We start from the raw sequence: 23,183 nt of genomic DNA, 5'->3' as shown, positions 1-23,183 counted from the left end.
CCTCCGTTCTCCCCGCCCCTTTCCTCAGAGCTCGCAAAACCGCGCGATGTGTTTGAATAACGCGAGGCTTCCGGGGCTGACGGGATCTACCACGTGTACGCCTCCCAGCGGGGCGCGGAGGCGGGAGGCGTGTACGAAGTCTTAGTCCGGGGAGGACCTGGGTAGGGCAAGCTCTGGCTTTTTGCGGCCAGTGCAAGTCCCCCGAGGGGTTGGGGGGGTCCCCAAGGGGAGAATGGAGGAGAGGAGGCTACTGTGGGAGCTTGGAGAATTTGGGAGTCAGGGCCTTCCAAAGATGGTAGGGAGAGCGCCGAGTTCCACAGAACGTAGGGAAGGTGTCTGCGTCCGTCGCAGTTCCTCGGGTCAGGAGGCGTGGCAGACTTGGCAGAACCGACTTCCCGCCCAAGGTTCGCGTCGGCCAAAGACCGAGAGCGGGTAAACGAGTACCGAGGCCCTGACCTTGTGGGAGGACAGCGCTCTGCGACCCCTCTGCAGTTCACGGGGGCCCGTCCTCCCATTCCTCTGGCAGGGCTGACTCCATGGCCAATCCCTTGGGGACTGAGGGCTCAGAGCCGTTGTGGTTGAATCGCTATGACCTGCAGCTCGCTAGGCGGCCGTGTCCTTCACTATCTCCGGGAGCTTGCTCGAGCTTATGTCCTTTGAGTCGGTGATGCCATCCAACCATATCATCCTCTGTTGGCCCCTTCTCCTGAGCCGTAGGCCTCCCCCTTCCAAGCCTTCACAGATTCCTTGTGGCCCCCCTGACCCACCCACTCGGACCCCTCAACTGCCCTCCAACTCTTCGGTCACTGAGACCACTCGGGAATTGAGACGTGCGCCCCCTGGCGGGAAGGGCAGCGCAGCACTTGGGGGGATTGGTGGCTCCCCAAGACCACTGGGCAGGGGCAGATTGGTTTAGCTTTTGGAGAATTCCATTCGAAAATGAATTAGACCTGCATTAGAGACCGCAACTACTCTCCTCTGAAGTCTCCTCATCACTCAAATAGGGATGACAATTCCCACCTTGCTACTGAGTTTCAAAACCCAATATAACCTTGTGAACTGTAAGCCTACACGTGTGAATTGGCATTTTTATGTCCCCCCAGACCGCTCTCTTATTGCCTAGGGTGGAGTTTGACCCCATATGACTAAAGGTTGGAAAGAGGCCAGGCTCTTGCGAACTTAACCTCCCAGCACCATTTAAAGCCTGCGCTTCTCCTTTTAAGCTTCAGATTCTTACGTTTGGTGGCGTTTATTTGGGGGTGAAGAGGAAAGGCTGGCTACAACTCTTCTGTCTCAGTAGTGACATCTGAACTGAAGTACACACACATATATATATTTGATTGCGCTGGGTCTTAGTTGGGGCACATGGCTCTTTAGTTGCAGTATATGGGATCTAGCTACCTGCCTGGGGATGGAACCCAGGCAGGCTCCATGCATTGGGAGTGTGGAGGCTTAGCCACTAGGTCATCATCCCTGAACTGAATTTTGATGGGCAAACAGGAGTTTTTCAGGGAACCAAGGAGTTTTCTGGAATCACTGAACACTATTTTTAAAAGAATGGACACATAATCTAAGTTTTTCATCTCGAGGAACAAGAAAAGTAAAGCCAAAGGGAGAAGATGGGAGGAAATAAAAAGAGCAAATATAATGAAACTGAACACAGAAGTAAACTCAAACTACAAGCTGGCTGTTTGCAAAGATCAATGAAATTAGTAAGCCTCTAGCAAGACTGACACAAAAGAAAGAACAGGAGAAAGAAGATTCAAATTACGACTCCCAGAAATGAAAGAGGGAACAGCATTAAAAACCCCTCACATTATAATAAGAGAATACTACTAACAACTCTACATAGATAAATTCCACAACGGAGATAAAATGGAGGCATCCCTGGTGGCTCAGACAGTAAATAACCTGCCTGCAATGCAGGAGGCCTGGGTTCAATCCCTGAGTTGGGAAGATCCCCTGGAGGAGGGCATGACAACCCACTCCAATATTCTTGCCTGGAGAATCCCCATGGACAGAGGAACCTGGCAGGGTACCGTCCATGGGGTCGCAGAGTCAGACACGATTGAGCAAATAAGTGCATGCTGGCAATATGCAATCAGAAGCCAAAATTTAAAATCATTTACAGTCATTCCAGAGAGGGGGGAAGAGGGTGGAGGGAGGGAGGGGGAGGGAAATATTTACATATAAATCTAACAAAAACATGTACAAAATGTGTACGCTAAAAAATACAAAATGCTAGTCAAAGAAATCAAAGAAGATCTAAATTAATCACGAGACAGACCGTGTCTATTGGAAGAACAAAATATGTCAGATTTCCCAAAGTTTCATGCAATTCCTATGAAACCCCAGTCAAAAGTTTTATAGATGTAGATAAGTTTATCGTAAAATTTATATGGAAAGGCAAGGGAAGTTAAAGCAACTTTGAAAAACGAAAAGTTGGAATCACACTACCCGATTTTAAGACTTATTGTCTAAACACAGTATCAAGACAGTGTGGTATCTGCCAAGGGACAGGCATAAAAGTCAATAAAATGGAGTAGAGAACCCAGAAACAGATTCACACAAGTACAGTCCACTGATTTTTGACAAAGGTGCAAAAGCAGCTGGATGGGGAAAGAATGAGTCTTATCAGCAAGTAGTGCTAAAACAATTGAATAAATAGGCAAAGAATTGAAATTGAACTTCAGCCCAATGCAAAGAAATTAACATAAAATGGATGGTAGATTAAACATAAAATGTAAAATTATAAAACTGTTAGAAGAAATATAGGGGGAAAAAAGTCTTCATGACATATAGTCAGGTAAAGGGTTCTTAGATACAACTCCAAGGGCACAATCTGTTAAAGAAAATAATAAACTGTACTTCATCAAAATTAAAAATCTTTTCCTCTGTGAAAGGCCACCCAGCCACAGTCTGGAAGGAAAATACCTGCAAATCACATATCCAACAATGGACTTGTCTCCAGATTAGAGAACTCTCTAAACTCAAGCATCTGAAAACAATTAGAAAATGGGCTTGAACAGAGGGTTCTTTAGCAAACAGGGTATAAGGACGACAAATAAGCACAAAAGATGTTCAACACCATTAGCCATGATGGAAATGTAATTAAAACCATGATGAGATGTCCCTCCCCACCTATTGTTTGTTCTGTTGTTTAGTCGCTAAGTCCTGTTGGATTCTTTTGTGACCCTACGGACTGTACCCTGCCAGGCTCCTCTGTCTACGGGATTTCCCAGGCAAGGATACTGGAGTGGGTTGACATTTTCTTCTCCAGGGAATCTTCCCGCCCCTGGGATCAAACCCAAGTCTCCTGCATTGGCAGGCAGATTGTTTACCACTGAGCCACCAGGGAAGCCCTTACCCCCCTATTAAAATGTCTAAAATAAAAAATTTTGGAATTTCCTTGTAATAATAATTTCAGATATGCAGATAACACCACACTTATGGCAGAAAGCAAAGAGGAACTAAAGAGCCTCTTGATGAAAGTGAAAGAGGGGAGTGAAAAAGCTGGCTTAAAACTCAGCATTCAAAAAAACGAAGATCATAGCATCCAGTCCTATCACTTCATGGCCAACAGATGGGGAAACAATGGAAACAGTGACAGACTTTATTTTATTGGGCTCCAAAATCACTGCAGATGGTGACTGCAGCCATGAAATTAAAAGACGCTTGCTCCTTGGAAGAAAAGCTATGACCAACCTAGACGGCATATTAAAAAGCAGAGACATTACTTTGCCAACAAATGTCTGTCTAGTCAAAGCTACGGTTTTTCCAGTAGTCATGTATGGTTGTTGAGAATTGGGCCATAAAGAAAGCTGAGCGCCGAAGAATTGATGCTTTTGAACTGTGGTGTTGGAGAAGACTCTTGAGAATCCCTTGCAAGGATATCAAACCAGTCCATTCTAAAGGAAATCAGTCCTGAAGGACTGATGCTGAGGCTGAAGTTCCAATATTTTGGCCACCTGATGCAAAGAACTGACTCATAGGAAAAGACCCTGATGCTGGGCAAGATTGAAGGCAGGAGAAGGGGACGACAGAGGATGACATGGTTGGATGGCATCGCCAACTCGATGGACATGAATTTGAGCAAGCTCTGGGAGTTGGTGATGGACAGGGAAGCCTGGCATGCTGCAGTCCATGAGGTGACAGAGTCGGACACGACTGGGCGACTGAACTGACTGTGGTCTAGTGGTTAAGAATCTGTCTGCCAATACAGCGGACACGGGTTCAGTCTCTGGTCCGGGAAGATCCCATGTGCCACAGGACAACTAAGCCCATGCACCACAACTACTGAAGCCCATTGGCTCTAGAGCCCATGTGCTGCAACTACCGAAGCCAGCACGTCCGAGAGCCTGTGATCTGCAACGAGAAGCCCGCACAATGAGAAGCCGAAGCACCACAACTAGAGAGGAGCCCCTACTCTCTGCAACTAGAGAATGCCTGTAATCAGCAAAGAGGACCCAGTGCAACCCCAAATAAAAATAAAAAAAATTTTTTTGACAATAGTGTTTATGAGAATGCAAAGAAATTGGATCTCTCATATACTGTGGAAATCTTCAGTGGTCCAGTCACTCTGGAAAATAGTTTGGCAATTTCTTCTAACACTAAACTCACACTCACCACATGACCCAGCAAGAGCACTCACGGAATTTTACAAACTCGTACACGAATGTCCACAGCAGTTTTATTTGTAATAGCCCCAGATTTGAAACAATCCATGCGCTTTTAAATGGGTGACTGGTTAAAGTGTGGTACATCCATATGGTGGAATGCTACTCGGCAATAAAGTTGGATCAAGGCAGCTTTTTAGGCTGCTGGAAGACTAGAAACATCCTTGAACAATACTGGGCCGAGCAGTTCATGGTTTACTGTGAAAGGCCAACAAGATGAGCGAGACAGTGTGACCATACTCATCAGGGAGCATGTAGAGGGTTCAGTGGACTCTCAAGGAGGCACAGCCAGTATAACCTTGGGGGACGCAAGGTTTTCCAAAGGAAGCAATGTCTAAGGCGAGGCAGGAATATCTGGTAATGGGGCACAGATCCTGTGCAGTTCCTGGAAGGTCTGAGCTCTAGGAGATGGGGAAGTCAAAGGAACCAGCAGAGGACTCAGAAGCTGGTGAAGTAGGAGGAAAACCAAAGGAGTATGGTGTTAGGAAACCAGGTGAAGAAAGCATTTCCTGGAGGAGGTACTGACCAGCTGTGTCAAATGCTGATAACAGGCCACACTGGGTTTATCAATGTGATTCTGCATTGGTGACTTGACAAGTATTTACACTTGATCAACCAGAGAACTTTGCTCATGGCAGCAAGTAATTCTGAATAAAATAATTGTAAGGCCCATTTTGTCTGATAATTAACAATAAGCACTGTTAATGAGCTATCATTCCATTACTCAGGCTGCCTGTCTTTTCATGATATCTAAAACGTTTTCCAAACTCTGACATACAGATAAATACAAAGGCTCGCAACTTAAGTGGGTGAAGCCCACTTAAGTGTACTGTAATACACTGATTTGACACTAAGATGGTCCTTGCCTTTTTGCATTTCATGGAAGGCAAACACTGCAGAGGAATCTGCCATTAGGGGAAAAGGCAGAGAGGCTGGCTGTTCAGTCTCACTTGAGACCTCCCTTTCATCTCGATTAATCATCTAACCGCATCTCTGTTTAGTTCAAAGCTTCCAAATTAAAAAAAACACAAACCAAGATATTTCACAGCACAGTACCTGAATAAACAAAAATCTAAGTCCAAGTGATTTCTTCATTCAGAAATTTTTCTTTAATTTTGTATAGAAAATTCACAGTTCCGATTTATGTCATTTCGCAAAAAGGCTGCGTATACAATTCAACTTCCATAGTGTCACCAGCAGCAGCAGCATTCCCACTCTACAGCTGGGGTGTAATTACTTGGCCAGGATCACAAGCTGGTACACAGGGAACCCAGGGTGACCGATCAATCATTCCCAATTTTCCACCCTGGAGTCTGGTGTGCTCTCCCTAGGAAAGTACTCCTCCTCCATCAAAAGCATTTTCATGGGGACTTTCCTAGTGGTCTAGTGGTTAAGATTCTGCACTGCCAATGGAAGGGGCACAGGTTCGATCCCTAGGCAGGGAACTAAGATCCCACATGCTATGCGGTGAGGCCAAAAGATTAAAAAAATAAAATCATGCTAAGCAGTCAAAGCACTAAACTTTAAGTTCCTCTTCACTTCTCATCCAACGGGCAATCCAGGTCCTCTTCTCTCGTTATCCTGGACTGTCACTATTCTAAAGCCAATGCCCACTGTTCTCAAATCTACCCAAATCCTGCCCTTCCTGCTCCACACAAGTCACCACCCTGTCCCTGACTGCCTCCACTTCACAGGGATCCCCCTTTTCCCCTGTAACATTTCTCTATTATAACTGACAATCTCATTTGCTAATTAATAATTAAAATATGCTAAGACCTTACTCAGAGGGTAAGACACAATCTGGAAAAGTGAAACAAAACAGCAACAACAAAAGTTTTGGAATAAAACAGCTGCCATAATTGAGAACCTTTTTCTATGAGAACTTGACCTGAGATTGGATTCTGTTGATACATTTTCATACAGTATTAACAATTTGAATATCCTGGATTCAGAAGGCCCTACTAGCTAACATTTGTGAAGTGCTTGCCCTATGCCAAGCATTGTGTTCCAGTGCTTTACCATACAATCCAGAGACTCAGAGATTAGTAAACCGCCCAGGGCCACAGTCTGGAATGGATGCAAGCTCTCACCTTTTATTAAAAAATATATTTATTTATTATTTGGCTGCACCGGATTTGGGTTGCAGCCTGCTGAATCTTTAGTTGTGGCACATGGGAGCTAGTTTCCTGGCCAAGGAGCGAACCAAGGCCCCCTGCATTGGGAGCAGGGAGTCGTAACCACTGGACCACCAGTGAAGTCCCAACAAGCCCTCCCTTTAAACAGTTGGATTTTCCAGCCTCTGAGCAAGCAGCTTCACTGACTACACTGAGACAGGAATCCTGATTGTAAGAAAGTCAAGGGAACTGAAAAAAGCAGACACGAAAACTCCAAGTGCATAGAAGCCTGGGGTGTGCTCCGTGCAAGAACAAAGGGCCTTCCTGGTAGCTCCCGAGGTCCGCGATCCGTTTTGGCACAAGACAGAGGGCTCAAGTTCCAAGTTTGAATTTACCTTTCCCCGGTCCTGAGGATTACATTGTTTTTTGGTAACGGCTGTTTTAGAAAGCTGGGAAGTAAGAGTATACATTCTGCAGTAACTTCCAAAGAAAACGGTGAAAACACACACAAAACTTTTCCATCAGGAATCGGAAAAGTCATTCTTGAAAACCTCCTTTTTAAACAAAGACGGTGTCAATGTACTCCTTGTATTTGCATAGTAGTTTCTCTTTCCAAAGCCTCTCGCACGCACCTATTTTAATTCTTTTAGCACGCTGGAGAGTGGAATGGGGCCAGGGATGGGGCAGAGAAGAGCATCAGTACCTTACTATATAATAGAAACTGAGGCCCGATAGCGTTAAAGCGTTAAATCCTTTGTCCCCGAGGTCTAGGGGGCCACTCAGTGGAGGAGTCAGAAACTCCAGATCTCACCAGCCAGCGCTGTCGCGGACAGTTTCTAAATCATTCGGCTCCCCGTTTACTTCATACACCCCGGGATATCTGATGAACACACCTCCGGGCTGTATGTGGTCTCCTTCAACCCAGGCGGGCTTCCCGGAGGAAGCCGACCGTCCGGAGATCGGCGGTGCCGCCAGCGGCGGCCTCGGCCGCGACGGTCGCGCGTCACGTGCCGGGGGCTGCCGGGGAGCCCCCGGGACACCCTCGCCCCCCTCACCCCCGGCCCGCGGCAGGCCGGGTCACGTGAGGAACCGGGCTCCCGGGTCACGTGCCGGGGCGGGGGCGGCCGGGGGCGGCGGGCGTCCGGGCCGTGCTTCGGGCGGGCGGGGAGCGCGCCAGGCCGTGCGGCCGGAGCGGGCCGGAGCCGCGGAGGGGGGCTGCGGCGGCGGCGGCGGCGGCGGCGGCGGCGGCGGGGGCGGCCCCGCGTCCGCGTCACGTGGTGCGAGGCGGGCAGCCATCTTGCTACAAACACAAACAGAGAGGAGCGGCCGCCGCGGGAGCGCCTGCGCCCCCACCCCCGCCGCCGCCGCCGCCCCCCGGCCCGCCGCGCGTCGCCAACGCCCCGGGACCGGAGCCTCGCGCCGCCCGCCCGCCGCGGTAAGCGCCCGGCGGCCCCGCGGCCCCCCGGCCCGCGGCCGGGCCTGCGCCAGGCCCGCCCCCGACGCCGAGGCGGCCGCGCCGAGCCTGCGAGAGCCAGAGCGGGAGCGCGGGCCGCCGGCACGGACCCTCCCCCGGCTCCTCCCGAGGCCGCCGCCGCCTGGGGCGCCCACCTCCCGAGCCTGCCCGCCGGCCCCGGCCCCCGCGCAGCCCGGGCCCCCGCGCCGCCCCGAGGGAGGCCGGCTCTCTGCCCGGGCCGCCGCCGGCGCCCCCGCAACCTGGCGCCCCCTCCCTGAAGGGCACGCCGTCCTCCCGGGCCGGCCCGCCGCCTTCCCACCCCCGCGCTCCTAACGGTCGCCCCCCGGCCCCTCGGAACCCGGGTCTGACCCCCCACCTCCCTCCGCCTGCATCCTCCCCCCGGGGGCCCGGGACCCTAATGCCCGGCGCTCCCCGGAGATTTCTCCCAACGTGCCCCCGGGTTCTTCTCGGCATGAGCTGGGCCCGGCGGGTCTTAAAGTGCAAGCGATCCGTGACTTTGGCTAACGTGGAAGCTTCTTCTCTTAACCACAGTACCTCGACTGGGTCTGCGCCTACATTTCAGCGAGCGACATTAGTGCTTGGTCATTGGGGTCTCCTTCCTCCTGCTTGCCCGGCCGAGTGAAACACCTTAGTCTGTCCCTGTGGCCGGGCTGGGCCCTTCGCAGCCCGTCTCTCCTGATGGAGCAGCTCCCCCGTCACGGCCCCACACACTTTGACTGTTTTTTATTTTTTCAAGTTAACTTTAAAGAGATCCTCACCTCGCTGGTCCTGTGCAGTCACTACTAGAATTCCCAGTAAGAGCCCAGGTATGGTCCATCATAGGGCCGGGCCTGGCCCGGGGAGATAGATGCTCAGCCAGGAATTGTTAGCCCAGCTCTTTCCTCCATTCACCCCAGTCTTACTCCCCTCTTGCTTCTCATTTCTGTTTTTCCAGTGATCAGCCTTCACAAGTCTCTTTGCTCCCCTGGGAGCTGACACTCACTTGCAGTTTAGCCCCCACCTCCTGGCTTTGCACCTGAAACACCTTGGGTAGTAACAGAGTGGTCCCCTTAGCTTCTGACGGCGTGGGAGTTTACTCTCTGGTCCTTCATCTGTACCGTTTTCTGTGCTGTCCCAGGCCACCCACCCTCACGCCAGCCTCAGTCTTAGTTTCTAGATGGCAGGTCCAGTGTGTCATCGGGCAGAGTTGAAACAGATCTGGGCTTTGAGTTGCTGCCGTGGCAGGGACCGGGGACCTCGAGGGTCCCATATGGTGGTGACCACCCAAGTGAGTTCTGTTCCTTGACTCCTGGCCTGGGTTTCTCAGCAAGTGGATGCATCAGTATTGTGTGTGATTTGATGGACCAAAGAAACCTTGTGCTGGTTTCTACATCTGTGATTGGAGTTTGGGATAGGAAAAAAAAAGCCCCACTTTGGAGCAGAGGAGGTGAGAAGAGGTGGCTCTGGGAAGGATTTTTTAAATGCTAATGAGAAAAATGGTTTAAAACTCACAAAGTATACTTGTGAGTTTGGGGTGGTTCCCACCGAGTGTGTGCCCCTTCTCCAGGCTCGGGTAGGACGTCAAAGACATCGGGGTCTCCTGTCACGGCAGCTACAGCATCCCTTGTTTTCCCTGGCTGGAGCCCAAGTCTCAGCAAGTGGGCAGAAGGGATCAAATGAGGAAAAGTGAAAGTGCTTTGAAAACTGTTAACTACTAGACTCCTCAGGGCATTGTCCTGATGGCTCAGAGGGCAGAGCTGGGTTAACATGCCTGCCGGGAGGAACACAGGCTTGCACCTCTTTTTAAGCCTCCGAGTTCCCTTCCTACCATGCGTGGAGAATCTTTCTTTCCACCCTGAGAAAGGGCGGAGTCACCTCCAACAAGCTTGGGGCTGGGCGCTTGCTCAAATGTTGGGGAATTTGGGATTCTACTTCTGTTAATGGTGGTGCCTTCCTGTGCCAAGGCGCATTGCTCTGGATTGGGGCTAATTTTAGGGGTGATGGAATGAGGAAATAATGTTCTTAACTTAGTGTGTTCTGGGACCGCCTAGTCTCTGGATCTTTTCCTTCTCCTGTGATTTCGGAACGCAGGAGAACAGTCTCCCCTCCTGTTCCTCAAGCCTGTTGTGAACACCAGGATCTGTGTCCTCTCCCCTGGACTCCGGTAGGGGGCAGCCTTTTAATGGCAATAATTCAGATGCCCCAGGGAGGGAGAGTATAGTGAGGCTTGAGAAGGAGAAGGGGTGGGGGATTGTGGGTTGATGAGGCGCACAGATGCTGAGAGGTGGGGGCTAAGCAGGACAGCCTTAGATCAGATAGCCGGGGAGGGAGGCTGTCTCAGTCCCCTGCCTGCCGCCGCCTGCTCTTTCCTTCACTGGAAAGGGATCCAAATGCTGGGCTTTGAAAGTTCGTGATAGACTTAGGGCAATTTTGTTTAATCTGTTCTTTTCTGGAGGATTTCCCTCCTGGCGGGATTTCAGATTTCTCTCATGGGACAGTGTCATTAGGGGATGAGTCCCTCGCTCTTCAGAGAGGGGAATGAACTGGAATAAATTTGGTTTCCTTGTCTTCCATTCTTCCCCCTAAACAGACAGTGGGTGTGGTTATCCTCTGCCCGAGGTGTAAAGAAGGGTTTCTTAATTCTGCCACTGTTGTTAATCTGTGTGTGTGTGTGAGTCGCTCAGTCGTGTCTGACTCTCTGCGAGCCCATGGACTGTAGCCCGCCAGTCTCCTCCCTCCGTGGGATTCTCCAGGCAAGAATACTGGAGTGGGTTGCCATTCCTTTTTCTGGGGATCTTCCTGACCCAGGGATCGAACCTGGGTCTCCTGCACTGCAGGCAGATTCTTTACTGTCTGAGCCACCAGGGAAGCCCCTGGGTATTGATAATCTGGGTCCAGATGATCCCTTGTTGTGGGGAATCCTGTGTATCGCAGGATGCTTAGTAGCGTTGCTGGCCTCTGCTTGTGAGACTGGTCTCATTTCCCAGTCACGCCTACCAGAAATGTCCCCCAGGATGTGCCCTGGGGGGCAGGTTACCCCCAGTTGAGAAGCAATGGGGAAGGTGCACACCTGTTTGGCACTAGAAGCCACAGGGCGCTTGTGTGCTGCCTGCTATCAGAAGAGGGGCCAGGTAGCCAGCGGCTTCCGAGACCCAGACCTCCCCTGGCTGAACCTGCCCAGACACTAGACTTTTCTCACCCGCCGCTCCTCTGCTTCCTCTTACCTCTGCAGTTTCCCTGCTTCTCAGCCTGGAGTCAGCCGCTTTTCCTCAGTTCACTCCTTAAAAGCACGACCGAAAGGTGACGGCCTGAAGAGGAAAGCACCTGGCGGCCAGCCGCCTTCGCCGCTCCCTGGACGGGCGGGAGGGTGAGTCGAGTCGGCCCCTTTCTGTCTCCCGCCCCACCGCGGGCTCTTCGGTCTCTCCGTCTGGGAGATGGGGCTCTTCTGGGGTGGCCTGGAAGAGGCTCAGCACAGCCTCTCCTGAGTTTGTTAGGAAGTGGGGTGTTTTTCTTGGAGTGGAGGAGACTTAGGTATGGGAGAGCTATCCCCAAATGTCTTCTTTTCCCCCTAAACCTTTTTTAAATGGTGGTCAGATGTTACGTACACCGTATTAGCCATTTTTAAGGATACAATTTTGCAGCATTAAATGTATTTATGTTGTTGTGCAGCCATCCACCTCATCCCTGGAACTTTTTCCTCTGCCCCATTTCAGCTGAAACTGTCCCCACTAAAAAACAACTCCCACTCCTTGCCTCCAAGCCCTGGCACCACTGTTCTCTGTCCCTCTGAATTTGACTCACCTTGGCATCTCAGGTGAGAGGAATTATCAAGTATTTGTTCATTTGTGACTGGCATGTTTTACTTAGCTAATGTTTTCAAGATTCACCCATTGGGTGAATTCCATAAGGCTTGTAGCATCCACAGACTTAACCAGCCTCCGCTGTTCTGGGAGGCTGAGTCAAATGAGTGACCAGAAGAACTTTGCAACAGGCTTGTCTTCTGACAGCCGTGTTCGCCGGGGCATGCTCCATCTCTGGAACGGGCCAGCTGAGGCTGATGCAGAGGGGATACCTGGGCCGGGGGAGGTCAGCCCTGCTCTGGGCAGTGTCCAGCGCTGCATCTCAACCTAGGCTGCTGGGATTCTGGGGTGTGTCCTGTGTCTGGGGTGGACTTTGCTTCGTCTTCTGGCCTGCAGCTATCGTTGAGAGCCGCTTCCCATGGTCCCTCTGGTGGAAATCCTTCTTTCCCCTTCCTTCCCAGAGTGGTGGAGTCTCGGAGTTGATGGGAACTGTGGAGGCGCTCCGGTCCAGCCCCCGCCCCAGCCAGTGAGGGAGGCCCCTGCACACGGCTCCCTGAGACCCTGCCTGCCTACCCCGTGCTCGGAACCACCAGGGATGAGCCACCTCCTGACAGCCTCTTCTGCTGTTCCTTAGAGGGACAGGCCCCTGCCGCCGCCCCCACGCTTCTGTCAGCCCCAGTGACTCTGACCTTATTTCTGCTTCATGGTGAGGGAATCTTCTTCCTAGCTTACAGTAGCGCCGTTCCCTTCTTGGTTCTTTGTACTTATGATCAGGCTCTTTCTGATCCCAGGGAAAGGACCTCGGTGTTGATCGTTGTTTGGTGAGTGAGTCCTGGGCATGGTGGCCAGACTTGCCTGCCTGCAGCCTTTGGTGTGCCCCCCACCTCGGGCTCGGGAATAGGCCCTGCTCCCCTTGTACCAGGTTTCTCCCCTAATCGAGTCTCAGGATTCTAGCTGCCAAGTACCCAGACCTGAGTCTTTTCAGGAGAGAGGTAATTTTGCTCTCACATAAATTTTTTTTTTTTTTTAATATCTGTTTATTTATTTGACTGCACCAGATCTTAATTGCAGCATGTGAGATCTAGTTCCCTGACCAGGGATCGAACCCCGGGCCCCTTGCACTGGGAGTGCAGTGTCTGAGCCACTGGACCACCAGGGAAGTAACCCCAGATGAATTTCTAATCCTCTTAACCAGCCTTTTCTCTTTCTAGAACATGTGATTCCCGTGGGTTTTTTTTTGCTGGTTTGTGTGTGTTTTATCTTTGTCCTAAACATCATGTGTGAGCTTCCCTGGTGGCTCAGATGGTTAAAAAAAAGTCCACCTGCAATGCAGGAGACCCGGTTTGTATCCCTAGGTCAGGGAGATCCCCTGGAGAAGGGAATGGCAACCCACTCTGGTATTCTTGCCTGGAACCCTGGACAGAATCCCATGGACAGAGGAGCCTGGTGGTCTACAGTCCTTGGGGTCACAAAGAGTTGGATACGACTGAGCAGCTGACACGAACATCATGTGTACCCCAGGCCCCCTTTACTGAATGCTGCAGCCCTTGGCATTCTCTGCACCTCCAGCTCCTCCATCAGGCTCTGCTGAGTCAACTCACTACCTGGGAGGCCTGCTGAGCAGAGGGCAGAGATGAGGAACCAGGGCTGTGGTCCCCTGTGCTCCCTAACCAGCAGTTTCCAGGCACCTGTGGGCCTTCCTATTATGTGAGACAGAGGAGGGCTGGAGGCAGGGAGGTCTGTCTGACCATTCATTTAACCCATTTTCTTCCTTTTGCCCCTTGTTAAGGATCTTTCCCAGATGTGAAGGTCCCTCCCTGGGCACTGCTCTGCTCAGACCAATATCTGGTTGCCCGGGGATCCTGGTTCACTCCAGCACAGGCTCTTGCCTGGATAGGGCCTGGCCCCTGCCCTACCCGCTTCCCCGGGCAAGGCTGCCAGGTGAGTCTGGGCCAGAGGGAGGGCATCCCCATGCGGAAGCTGGCAGGGTCTCTAGCTGCCTGTCTCCTCCCCTCCCCCAGGCCTTCCCCCAGCGTGACTCTTTGGGTAACTCATGGTGTGACTGGCACGTGGCTGGCTTAGGTGAGTCCTTAGTAAGCCTGTTACTGTGTCCACCTAGGTGGCCGCCTAGTGCTTACCCTCTCGGGCTCTGGGTGTGCCATCCCCAATGCCTAGCATCCCCCGCGCCGCCACAGGTGTTTGGAGAGTGAACGCCAGGTACCCCCTCCCCTGCTCCTCCCCACCGACCTCTGGGACACGCCCAGCTTCACAATGGCAGCGGAGACCCTCAACTTTGGGCCTGAGTGGTGAGTCAGGTGTGCTTAGGGGGGCATGGAGAAGCCTGGGAAGAACAGGGCTCCTCAGCTTCCCGTCTCTTCCCTTTGCGTGTCCCTCCTCCAGGCTGAGGGCTCTTTCCAGTGGTGGAAGTGTGGCCTCCCCACCCCCGTCCCCTGCCATGCCTAAGTACAAGCTGGCCGACTATCGCTATGGGCGTGAGGAGATGCTGGCCCTCTATGTCAAGGAGAGCAAGGTAGGTGTGGGCAGGGATTTGGGGCCCCGGCTGGTGGAGAGAGCCCAGGAGCACACGTATCTCCTGCTGATCCACAGGTCCCCGACGAGCTGCAGGACAAGGAGTTTGCTGCCTTGCTACAGGAGGAGCCGCTGCAGCCCCTTGCGCTGGAGCCGCTGACTGAGGAGGAGCAGGTGGGGCCCGGCCCGGGCAGCCGCCAGCTGGGGTGACGGGGCTGGGGTTGGGGAGGCAGGGGTGAAGGCTATGTGGCTCTGGACGGGGGGTGGGGTGGGTTTGGTGCTCGGGTGCCTGGGTCCTCACTCCCACCACTGGCTCCCTCCTCAGAGAAACTTCTCCCTGTCAGTGAACAGCGTGGCCGTGCTGAGGCTGATGGGGAAAGGGGCTGGGCCCCCGCTAGGTGGCGCCTCCCGTGGCAGGGGCAGCACGCGGAGCCGAGGTAGAGGGGGTGATGGCGTGCTTCGGGGAGGGCGGTCTTGAGGACTTGGGGAGGTGATCTGGCAGGTTTCCCACGCGCCCCTCACCCTTCCAGGCCGCGGCCGCGGTGACAGTTGCTTTTACCAAAGAAGCATTGAAGAAGGTGATGGGGCCTTTGGCCGAAACCCCCGGGAGATCCAGCGTAGCCAGAGTTGGGATGACAGGTGCAGGCTGGGACAGGGTGGCAGAGAGGGCCCCGTGGAGGGAGGCTTGGGTCTTTGTCATCAGAGGACTCCAGGAGACCTGCCAGATTAGCCCTGGTCAGAGAGCTCTGTCTATGCCCTCTGACCCCTGTGGCCCTGCCCTGTCCTTCCAAGTCTCTGGACTTGCCCTTGGGCTCCCTTCCAAGCCCTGTCCCCCTCCCGCCCCCCGCTTCTCTTGGGGCAGGATGGACAAGGTGAGCTGAGATCCTGCAGGTAGGGAGGGACTGGTCCTCTGACCCACACCTTTCCTTCCCACAGAGGCGAGCGGCGGTTTGAGAAATCGGCCAGGAGGGATGGAGGTACAGAGTGGGCAAGGGTGGTGGCTGGGCCCTGCAGGTTATTGAGGTGGCGGGAGTCGGGGGGGAACTGAAATGGCTGACCCAGGTTGAGGGCTGTTTCCTGGGGGAGGTGGTGGGGGCAGGAGGGCCCAAAGCTGGGCTCTTCTTTCCCCGCAAGGTGTGTGATAAGAGCCTTACAGGGACTGTGGCCGCTGTCCACTGACTGTGTCTTCCCCTCCTGCTCTGCCCCCAAGCACGCTCTGGATTTGATGAGGGAGGGACTGGCCCGAGGAAGGAGCACGCCCGCTCAGATAGCGAAAACTGGCGTTCTCTCCGAGAGGAGCAAGAGGAAGAAGAGGAAGGCAGCTGGAGACTTGGGGCAGGACCCCGGCGAGACGGTGACCGCTGGCGCTCCGCCAGCCCTGGTGAGCTGGGGGTCAAGTGGGCACTGAGGGGGTGGGGGGTCCTGGTGGGCAGCAGAAGGTTGGAGACTCTGGCTTGGCTGGATACCAACTCTTTTTCCGCCACTTTTCCTTCCCAGATGGGGGCCCCCGCTCTGCTGGCTGGCGGGAACATGGGGACCGGCGTCGCAAGTTTGAGTTTGATTTGCGAGGGGATCGAGGAGGCTGTGGTGAAGAGGAGGGCCGGGCTGGGGGGGGCAGCTCTCACCTCAGGAGGTGCCGGGTGCCTGATGGCTTTGATGATGACAAGGATGGGCTCCCGGAGTGGTGCCTGGACGATGAAGATGAGGAAATGGGCACCTTCGATGCCTCCGGGGCCTTCTTGCCTCTCAAGGTATCTGCCAGGAGATGAGGGGGAGAGTTTGTTAGAGGTTGGTGGGCACCTGCCTGCCCCAAGGGGGATCCTTCACGGCTCTCTTATTCTCTGCCACTCATCGCCCCGTCGTCTCCCCTACCCCTGCAGAAGGGCCCCAAGGAGCCCATTCCTGAGGAGCAGGAGCTCGACTTTCAGGGCCTGGAGGATGAGGAGGAAGAACCTTCTGAAGGGCTGGATGAGGAGGGGCCTGAGGCAGGTAAGCTTGTGGGGTGGACGCCTGCAGCCTCGAGCTGAGTCTGCGGAGAAAGGCCAGTGCGGATGGGGCATGTGGAGGAGCCTGGAAACATCAGGCCTTTGTCCAAAAGGCCAAGTGTCAGATGAAAATCAAAGCAGAATTGAAATGACCTTTGAAAATCCCTCGAGGAGTCTCAGACACGGTGTTAAGTCAGTGGTAGTGTCTCCGCGGCCCTGGACGGTGGGGCGGATGCGCGGCCTTACTGGAGGAGCAGAAAGGGAAGTGTGCAGAGTAGGCTCTGTGGTGTCAGTTCACCAAACCTTAGTCGTGTTGACCAGAGTTGTGTGGGTGGACTCAATACCCAGAGGCTCTTCTGGCCACAATAGTACAATCTGTGCTTAATCACTTTTCAGGTCTTCCGGCTTGGTTTTGAGTTCTGGTAATTACTCTTGGTTTTCAGGTGGGAAGGAATTGACCCCACTACCTCCTCAGGAGGAGAAGTCCAGCTCCCCGTCCCCACTGCCCACCTTGGGCCCACTCTGGGGCACTAACGGTGAAGGCGATGACCCGGTGGAGAAAGACCTGCCTGCAACTGAAGGTAGCCCGAGGGCAGAACCACCCTCTCCCTGGAGCCTGGAGCTGTGGGGAAAGGGCTCCCCATCCCTGTGGGAAGGAGGCTGCAGGGGAGTTGGTCGGGCGTGGGGGAAGCTCAAAGTTCGCACCCACCTTCCTGGAGTAAGAGTGGTGGATGGGCACTGTCTTGCCCCCTTCTCTGACTGCCCTGTCGCACCTTCCCTTCTTTGCTCCTCCTAGGAGATGACATGAGGGGAATGCAGCTAAGTCCTGGGGCGGGCTCCCCCCCCGGCCCGCCAGATCTGGAAGATGATGAAGGCTTGAAGCACCTGCAGCAGGTGTGGGGCCGGGGTGGGGGTGGGCTGCGAAGACTCTAGGAACCCTCCCCTGCAGGGGACAGAGAGCCTTGGTTCTGTCTGTCCTCGACCAGGTTTCCACCTTCTCCCCATCTTGCCCTCCGTGTTCAGACCTCATCTCCTGACCCCACCCCCTCAGTCCCAGCCCCATCTGTGTTGATGGAAGTGGCCAGTTGAGTCTTCCCTCTTCCCCTGGGCTCCCAGGAGGCGGAGAAGCTCGTGGCCTCCTTGCAGGACAGCTCCCTGGAGGAGGAGCAGTTCACGGCTGCCATCCAGGCCCAGGGCCTGCGCCACTCTGCAGCCGCCACTGCCCTCCCCCTCAGCCACGGTGCGGCCCGGAAGTGGTTCTACAAGGACCCGCAGGGCGAGATCCAAGGTCCGCAGGGGAGCAGGGGGTGCAGGTGGGGCTTGGGGACAGCACCATCCTAGTCGAGGGCTTCTCTGGCGCACCTCTGTGACCGCGGCTGCCCTTCCCTTGGCCCAGGCCCTTTCACGACCCAGGAGATGGCGGAGTGGTTCCAGGCGGGCTACTTCTCCATGACCCTGCTGGTGAAGCGGGGCTGTGATGAGGGCTTCCAGCCGCTGGGTGAGGTGATCAAGATGTGGGGTCGCGTACCCTTTGCCCCTGGGCCCTCACCTCCCCCACTGCTGGTGAGTGTACCCCCTTTGGCATGGAGCAGGGACGGGAGGCGGGGGCCTGGCAGAGGGCAGCGGTAGGCGCAGAGCCAGACAGGGGCAAAGCCACGGGAACGCTGTGGCCTCACTCAGGGAAACATGGACCAGGAACGGCTGAAGAAGCAACAGGAGCTGGCGGCAGCCGCCTTGTACCAGCAACTGCAGCATCAGCAGTTTCTTCAGCTGGTCGGCAGGTACGGGGGCCTAGCAGGGCTGGCCAGCAGGGCCCACGCCACACGGGCCTGGCCTGCCTCACACGTGCGCGCTCCTCAGCAGCCGCCAGCTCCCGCAATGCGTGCTCCGGGAAAAGGCAGCTCTGGGAGACCTGCCGCCGCCGCAGCAGCAGCAGCTCACCGCGTTCCTGCAGCAGCTCCAAGCTCTCAAACCCCCCAGGTGTGTGGGCCGCCGTCCTCGCTGTGTGCCCGTGGCCGAGCGTGTGTGGTGTGTCTGTACGTGACGGCCCTCGGGTGGTGTGGGGAGAGGGGCAGACGGGAGGAGGCTTCGGGGCGCTGAGCTTTGGTGCTTTCTCCTCAGGGGCGGGGACCAGAACTTGCTCCCGACGATGAACCGGTCCTTGTCGGTGCCAGACTCCGGTCCCCTCTGGGACATACATACCTCAGCCTCACCACAGTCAGGTGTGTGGCCCGCGGCTGCCCCCCCGGCCTGTCCCAAGTCTGGGAGTCCCCTCTCCACCCCTGACGGCCCCTGGTGGGTGGGGGTCTGGGGGCCAGAGCTCCCCTCCGCAGCTGCCTTTGCCCCCGCAGGCGGTGAGGCCAGTCTTTGGGACATACCAATTAACTCTTCGACTCAGGGTCCAATTCTAGAACAACTCCAGCTGCAACACAAAGTGAGTGGGCCCCTGGGGCCGGAGTCCTTGGGTGTCAGGGGCCAGGCCACGGCCGGCACGGCCTGGCGTCTGATCCTGACCCGCCAGTTCCAGGAGCGCAGAGAAGTGGAGCTCAGGGCGAAGCGGGAGGAGGAGGAGCGCAAGCGCCGGGAGGAGAAGCGCCGCCAGCAGCAGCAGCAGCAGGAGGAGCAGAAGCGGCGGCAGGAGGAGGAGGAGCTGTTCCGGCGCAAGCAGGTGGGGCCCGGCCGCCGTGGGTGCCGCGTGGGGGTCGGGGGCGGCCCTCACAGCGGCGTCTCCCTCCAGGTGCGGCAGCAGGAGCTGCTGCTGAAGCTGCTGCAGCAGCAGCAGGCGGTGGCCGCCGTCCCCGTGCCTCCTGCGCCCAGTTCCCCACCCCCGCTGTGGGCCGGCCTGGCCAAGCAGGGCCTGTCCATGAAGACGCTGCTGGAGCTACAGCTGGAGGGCGAGCGGCACCTGCATAAGCAGCCCCCGCCTCGGGAGCCATCGCGGGCCCAGGCCCCCAACCACCGCGTGGTGAGCAGGCTGGTGGGCACCCTCTGGTCAGTGCCCAGGGTGGCCCGGGGTGCAGGGGTGCGCTGGTCCCTGTCAGACTCCAGAGGCGCGCTCTGCCGCGAGGCCCTCACCTCACCCTGCCTTTGCCACCTGAACGCACCTCCCCACTCAGCACCCCTGAGCATGTGTTCTCCTGTGTGGGTCACCCTTGACTTCCTGCCATCTGCAGCAGCTCGGGGGCCTGGGCGCCGCCCCCCTGAACCAGTGGGTATCTGAGGCCGGACCGCTGTGGGGCGGGCCTGACAAGAGTGGGGGCAGCAGCGGCCTGGGACTCTGGGAAGACACCCTCAAGAACAGCGGGAGCCTGTCCCGGAGCCTGGGCCTGAAGAACAGCCGCAGCAGCCCCTCTCTCAGGTGGGTGCCGGGCCACTGGCGGGGTGGGGAGCGGACCTCCTGAGGGGACACCTCTTGATTCACCCCATCCCGCGCAGTGACTCGTACAGCCACCTGTCTGGTCGGCCTGTGCGCAAAAAGACGGAGGAGGAAGAGAAGCTGCTGAAGCTGCTGCAGGGCATCCCCCGGCCCCAGGATGGCTTCACCCAGTGGTGTGAGCAGATGCTGCACACGCTGAGCACCACGGGTAGCCTGGACGGTACAGGCGGCATACCTACCCCAGGAGGCCGGGCCAGGGGTTCCAGATGCCGTCCCATGGTCCTGACCCCCATCCTGCCCCACAGTGCCCATGGCTGTAGCGATCCTCAAGGAGGTGGAATCCCCCTATGACGTCCACGACTATATCCGTTCCTGCCTGGGGGACACGCTGGAAGCCAAAGAATTTGCCAAACAATTTCTGGAGCGGAGGGCCAAGCAGAAGGCCAGCCAGCAGCGGCAGCAGCAGCAGGTAAGATTTCACAGAGCCCTGGCTGGAGGGGGTGAGGGCGCCCAGAGTCCCCTGACCCCTCTTTCCTCTCTGTTGCCTTGCAGGAGGCTTGGCTGAGCAGTGGCTCCCTGCAGACAGCCTTTCAGACCAATCACAGCACCAAGCTCGGCCCCGGGGAGGGCAGCAAGGCCAAGAGGCGGGCGCTGATGCTGCATTCGGACCCCAGCATCTTGGGTGAGTGTGGAGTGGGGAGGTGGCTCCTTCCTCAGAACCGGGCAGGAGCCTGGGTGGGCGAGCTCAAACCCAGCTTCCCCTGGCTTCAGGGTACTCCCTGCATGGACCTTCTGGTGAGATCGAGAGCGTGGATGACTACTGACCAGCCCGTCCCACCAGCACCCTGGGCTGTAGGCCAGGGGCAGCAGCAGCAGCTTGGACCCCTGGGTTCCCAGCCTGCAGGCTCCCCACGGGGAGTATAGGAGGAAGCAGGGGCAGGGTCCCCAGCACTTGTTACAAACCACACGATGCACCTTAACTCACCCACCACGAGGCACTTTACAGTTGGGGGGAAGGGTTTTTTTTGTTTTAATTTTAAATGACATTGAAGGAAACAGAGACAAAAAAGAAATGGTTAAAAAGTAGACTCTAAGCACTCCTTTTCCCTTTGTCGGATAGTAGGAGTGATAATGGAAGATCCACAGAGGTTTTTGTTTTTTGGGTTTTTTTTTTTTTTTTAAGAAAACAGAAAAACAACAAAAAAAAAATGGTTAGGAGACTGAAAGTAAAAACACACTGTTATTTGGGGCAGTGGGGACATGGGCCCCCGGACCTGTCCTGCCTGGCCCCCGAGGCTGCACTTACCCTCCCCGCCCCACAAGGTGGGCCACTGGGGTAACTGGAAGCTGGGGCGCCAGCAGTTTGCACAGCGAGGCCCCCTCAGCCCCGCCGGCCGGACCCGCTGTGAACGGCCCCCTTGTGCTGTGACTGTGGCAGAGGTGTCTGGGGCCGGGGGGCCTGGCCAGAGTAGCCCCTTGGCTTCGCTGCTTCGGGGATAGTTGCACAAATGCGCGAGGCCGCCTCAGCGCCCCAGGCGGCCATCCTCCGCCGGCTGAAGGAGTGAATGGGAGAGGGCCTGCGGTGCCAACCTCATCTGGCTGTCGTCAGGCCTGCAGAACTTCCACTCTGGCCCTGGTGAGGGGCTTCCCCCGCCGCTGCCATTCGGGGGGCCAGCCTGGGTGTGAAGCTGAAAGGCCCAGCTCCCTGCCTTGCCACATGAATGTATTCTCTGGGCCATGAGCCCCTGCTGCGCCCCCTGCCTCAACCCTGAGCAAGGCTGGGGCAGAGCAGTTCCTCCAGGAGCTGGAGAGGCACCACTTAACGACTGTTGTTTCTCCTGTGAAGGGGGCAGAGGAGGGGCCAAGGAGGCCACGGGAGAGGGCCACTGGGGGCATCGGGCTGCAGTGCGGGGCCGTTAGGAGGGAGCCCCCACCTGCAGCCGCCTGTGTGGGATGTGGACCACCCAGCTCTGCCCTGACCCCTCTTTTGACCAAATGGGAGAGGAGCAAGTGGCCTCTCCCCTCCCTGCTCCCCTGATGTTTTTAAATGTTGGGTAGGGTGGGACGTCAAGAATGGGAGTGTCTGTCCTGGGTCGGGGTAGGCTGCCCTTCACCAACTTCTTATTCCCAATCACCTACCTAGGTTTGTCTCCATTTGTGGGTTTTCTTTTTTTAAGTTTGTTGTATCTTTTGAGTTTCTCATCTAACTTCTCCCATGGACCTCATTGCTCAGAGCGCAGTATTAGGGCAAGATTCTGCCACTGCCTCCCCTCCATGAATGTATTTATCCTTCCTGCCCTGGGGAAATGGGGAGTGGCCCCCGTTTTTTTTCCCCATCTATCCCCAGAGAGATGACCTTTTTTCTTTTTTTTTTTTTTGCACCAAAGTGGCAACTGGGTCAGTGTTTGGGGATAAAGCTGGCCTCGGGGGTGGAGGGGCCCCCTCCACCTGCTTCTCCCTGGTTTCAACAGTGTTAGCGTCCGTGAAAAGACAATATTGTATTCTCTCTAAAGCAATAAGGGGGTGATGGGCTGGGGGAAATGCGTTGCTGCTGCTGGCCCCCAGCTCCGCTTTCCTCGAGCCAGCGTGTGGCGGCGTTAGCGGTGTGGGGGGAGCGCTGTCGTGACTGAATGTAGCTGCCTCCACCCCTGCCGCAGCCAGTGCAGGGCGGGGGGGGGACACGCTTCCCGTCTCTTCCTTCCCCTCCCCCCAGCTGAAGAGACTTTGAATTTAGGGGGCCCTTGAGCCTGGAGCGGCCTTAACCCTGTGAGGAAGTGTAGGGGGGGCCCTCTCCCACCCCTCTCCCACCCCCATCCCCTTCTGAGAGTGGTCAATGTTTACAAGCCCCTGAGCCCCCCAGCCCAGGGACTCAGCCCCTTGCTGTCCTTCCCCAGCCCGTCTTCCTGGGCCCCAGCTGCTCTCCCGCCCTTTCTGGGGTTGGGGTGGGTGCAGGGGTCATTCTGTATCCCGTCGTCTGCCTCGTACCCAGTCTCCCCCACCCCATGTGACTCCTTCTCTTCTACCTGCCTCTGTAAATATTCCCTCCCAATAAAACTCGGTGTGTGTTCTCCCTGCCTGCCTGAGTTTTTTTCTTGGGCGAAGGGGACACTGGGAATGAGACACAAATCAAAGAGCTGGGAACTGAGCCATGGCGGGGGCAGCCAGACGAGAAACGGGAGGGCTGTGCCTGTGAGATACCCGTGACCTTTGACCCAGAGGAGCTGGTCCTGCCTGTGATCTGGCCTTGGAC

General features: G+C 55.8%; 1 protein-coding gene across 8 annotated transcripts; it reads left to right on the top strand.

Annotated features, from left to right (window-relative positions):
- Positions 1 to 8,054: 8,054 nt before the first annotated feature.
- On the top strand, positions 8,055 to 23,007 carry GIGYF1 (GRB10 interacting GYF protein 1). Of its 8 annotated transcripts, none has more exons than XM_055410161.2 (29): positions 8,055 to 8,225; positions 11,476 to 11,610; positions 11,957 to 12,057; positions 12,505 to 13,984; positions 14,065 to 14,125; positions 14,239 to 14,349; positions 14,444 to 14,573; positions 14,651 to 14,746; positions 14,898 to 15,009; positions 15,103 to 15,211; positions 15,509 to 15,549; positions 15,783 to 15,953; positions 16,070 to 16,323; positions 16,453 to 16,561; positions 17,001 to 17,138; positions 17,354 to 17,451; positions 17,674 to 17,845; positions 17,954 to 18,120; positions 18,238 to 18,338; positions 18,421 to 18,537; positions 18,679 to 18,779; positions 18,909 to 18,991; positions 19,079 to 19,225; positions 19,295 to 19,522; positions 19,734 to 19,915; positions 19,993 to 20,153; positions 20,239 to 20,402; positions 20,486 to 20,615; positions 20,705 to 23,007. In XM_055410161.2, the coding sequence occupies exons 6-29, from the start codon at positions 14,315 to 14,317 to the stop codon at positions 20,755 to 20,757; spliced, it is 3,099 nt and encodes a 1,032-aa protein (XP_055266136.2). In that variant the 5' UTR covers positions 8,055 to 8,225; positions 11,476 to 11,610; positions 11,957 to 12,057; positions 12,505 to 13,984; positions 14,065 to 14,125; positions 14,239 to 14,314; the 3' UTR covers positions 20,758 to 23,007. The 8 variants fall into 8 exon arrangements, with proteins under 8 accessions (XP_055266136.2, XP_055266137.2, XP_055266134.2 ...); XM_055410162.2 differs by having other exon boundaries at positions 18,418 to 18,537; positions 19,085 to 19,225; positions 19,731 to 19,915; XM_055410159.2 differs by having other exon boundaries at positions 18,418 to 18,537.
- The last annotated feature ends 176 nt before the right edge of the window (positions 23,008 to 23,183 follow it).

The sequence above is a fragment of the Moschus berezovskii genome, chromosome 27 (assembly GCF_049115385.1).
Source record: "Moschus berezovskii isolate FMDL1 chromosome 27, NW_MosBer_1.0, whole genome shotgun sequence".
Lineage (NCBI taxonomy): Eukaryota > Metazoa > Chordata > Mammalia > Artiodactyla > Moschidae > Moschus > Moschus berezovskii.
This window is presented reverse-complemented; position numbering and strand designations above follow the sequence as displayed.

What these genes read in the sequence shown, in the direction of transcription:
- GIGYF1 (XM_055410157.2), top strand. Translation starts at nt 14,315, where the DNA reads ATGGCAGCGGAGACCCTCAACTTTGGGCCTGAGTG. An exon ending in ATCGGCCAGGAGGGATGGAG is followed by an intron (nt 15,550 to 15,782) that starts GTACAGAGTGGG and finishes TCTGCCCCCAAG; the next exon opens with CACGCTCTGGATTTGATGAG. An exon ending in CTGGCGCTCCGCCAGCCCTG is followed by an intron (nt 15,954 to 16,069) that starts GTGAGCTGGGGG and finishes TTTCCTTCCCAG; the next exon opens with ATGGGGGCCCCCGCTCTGCT.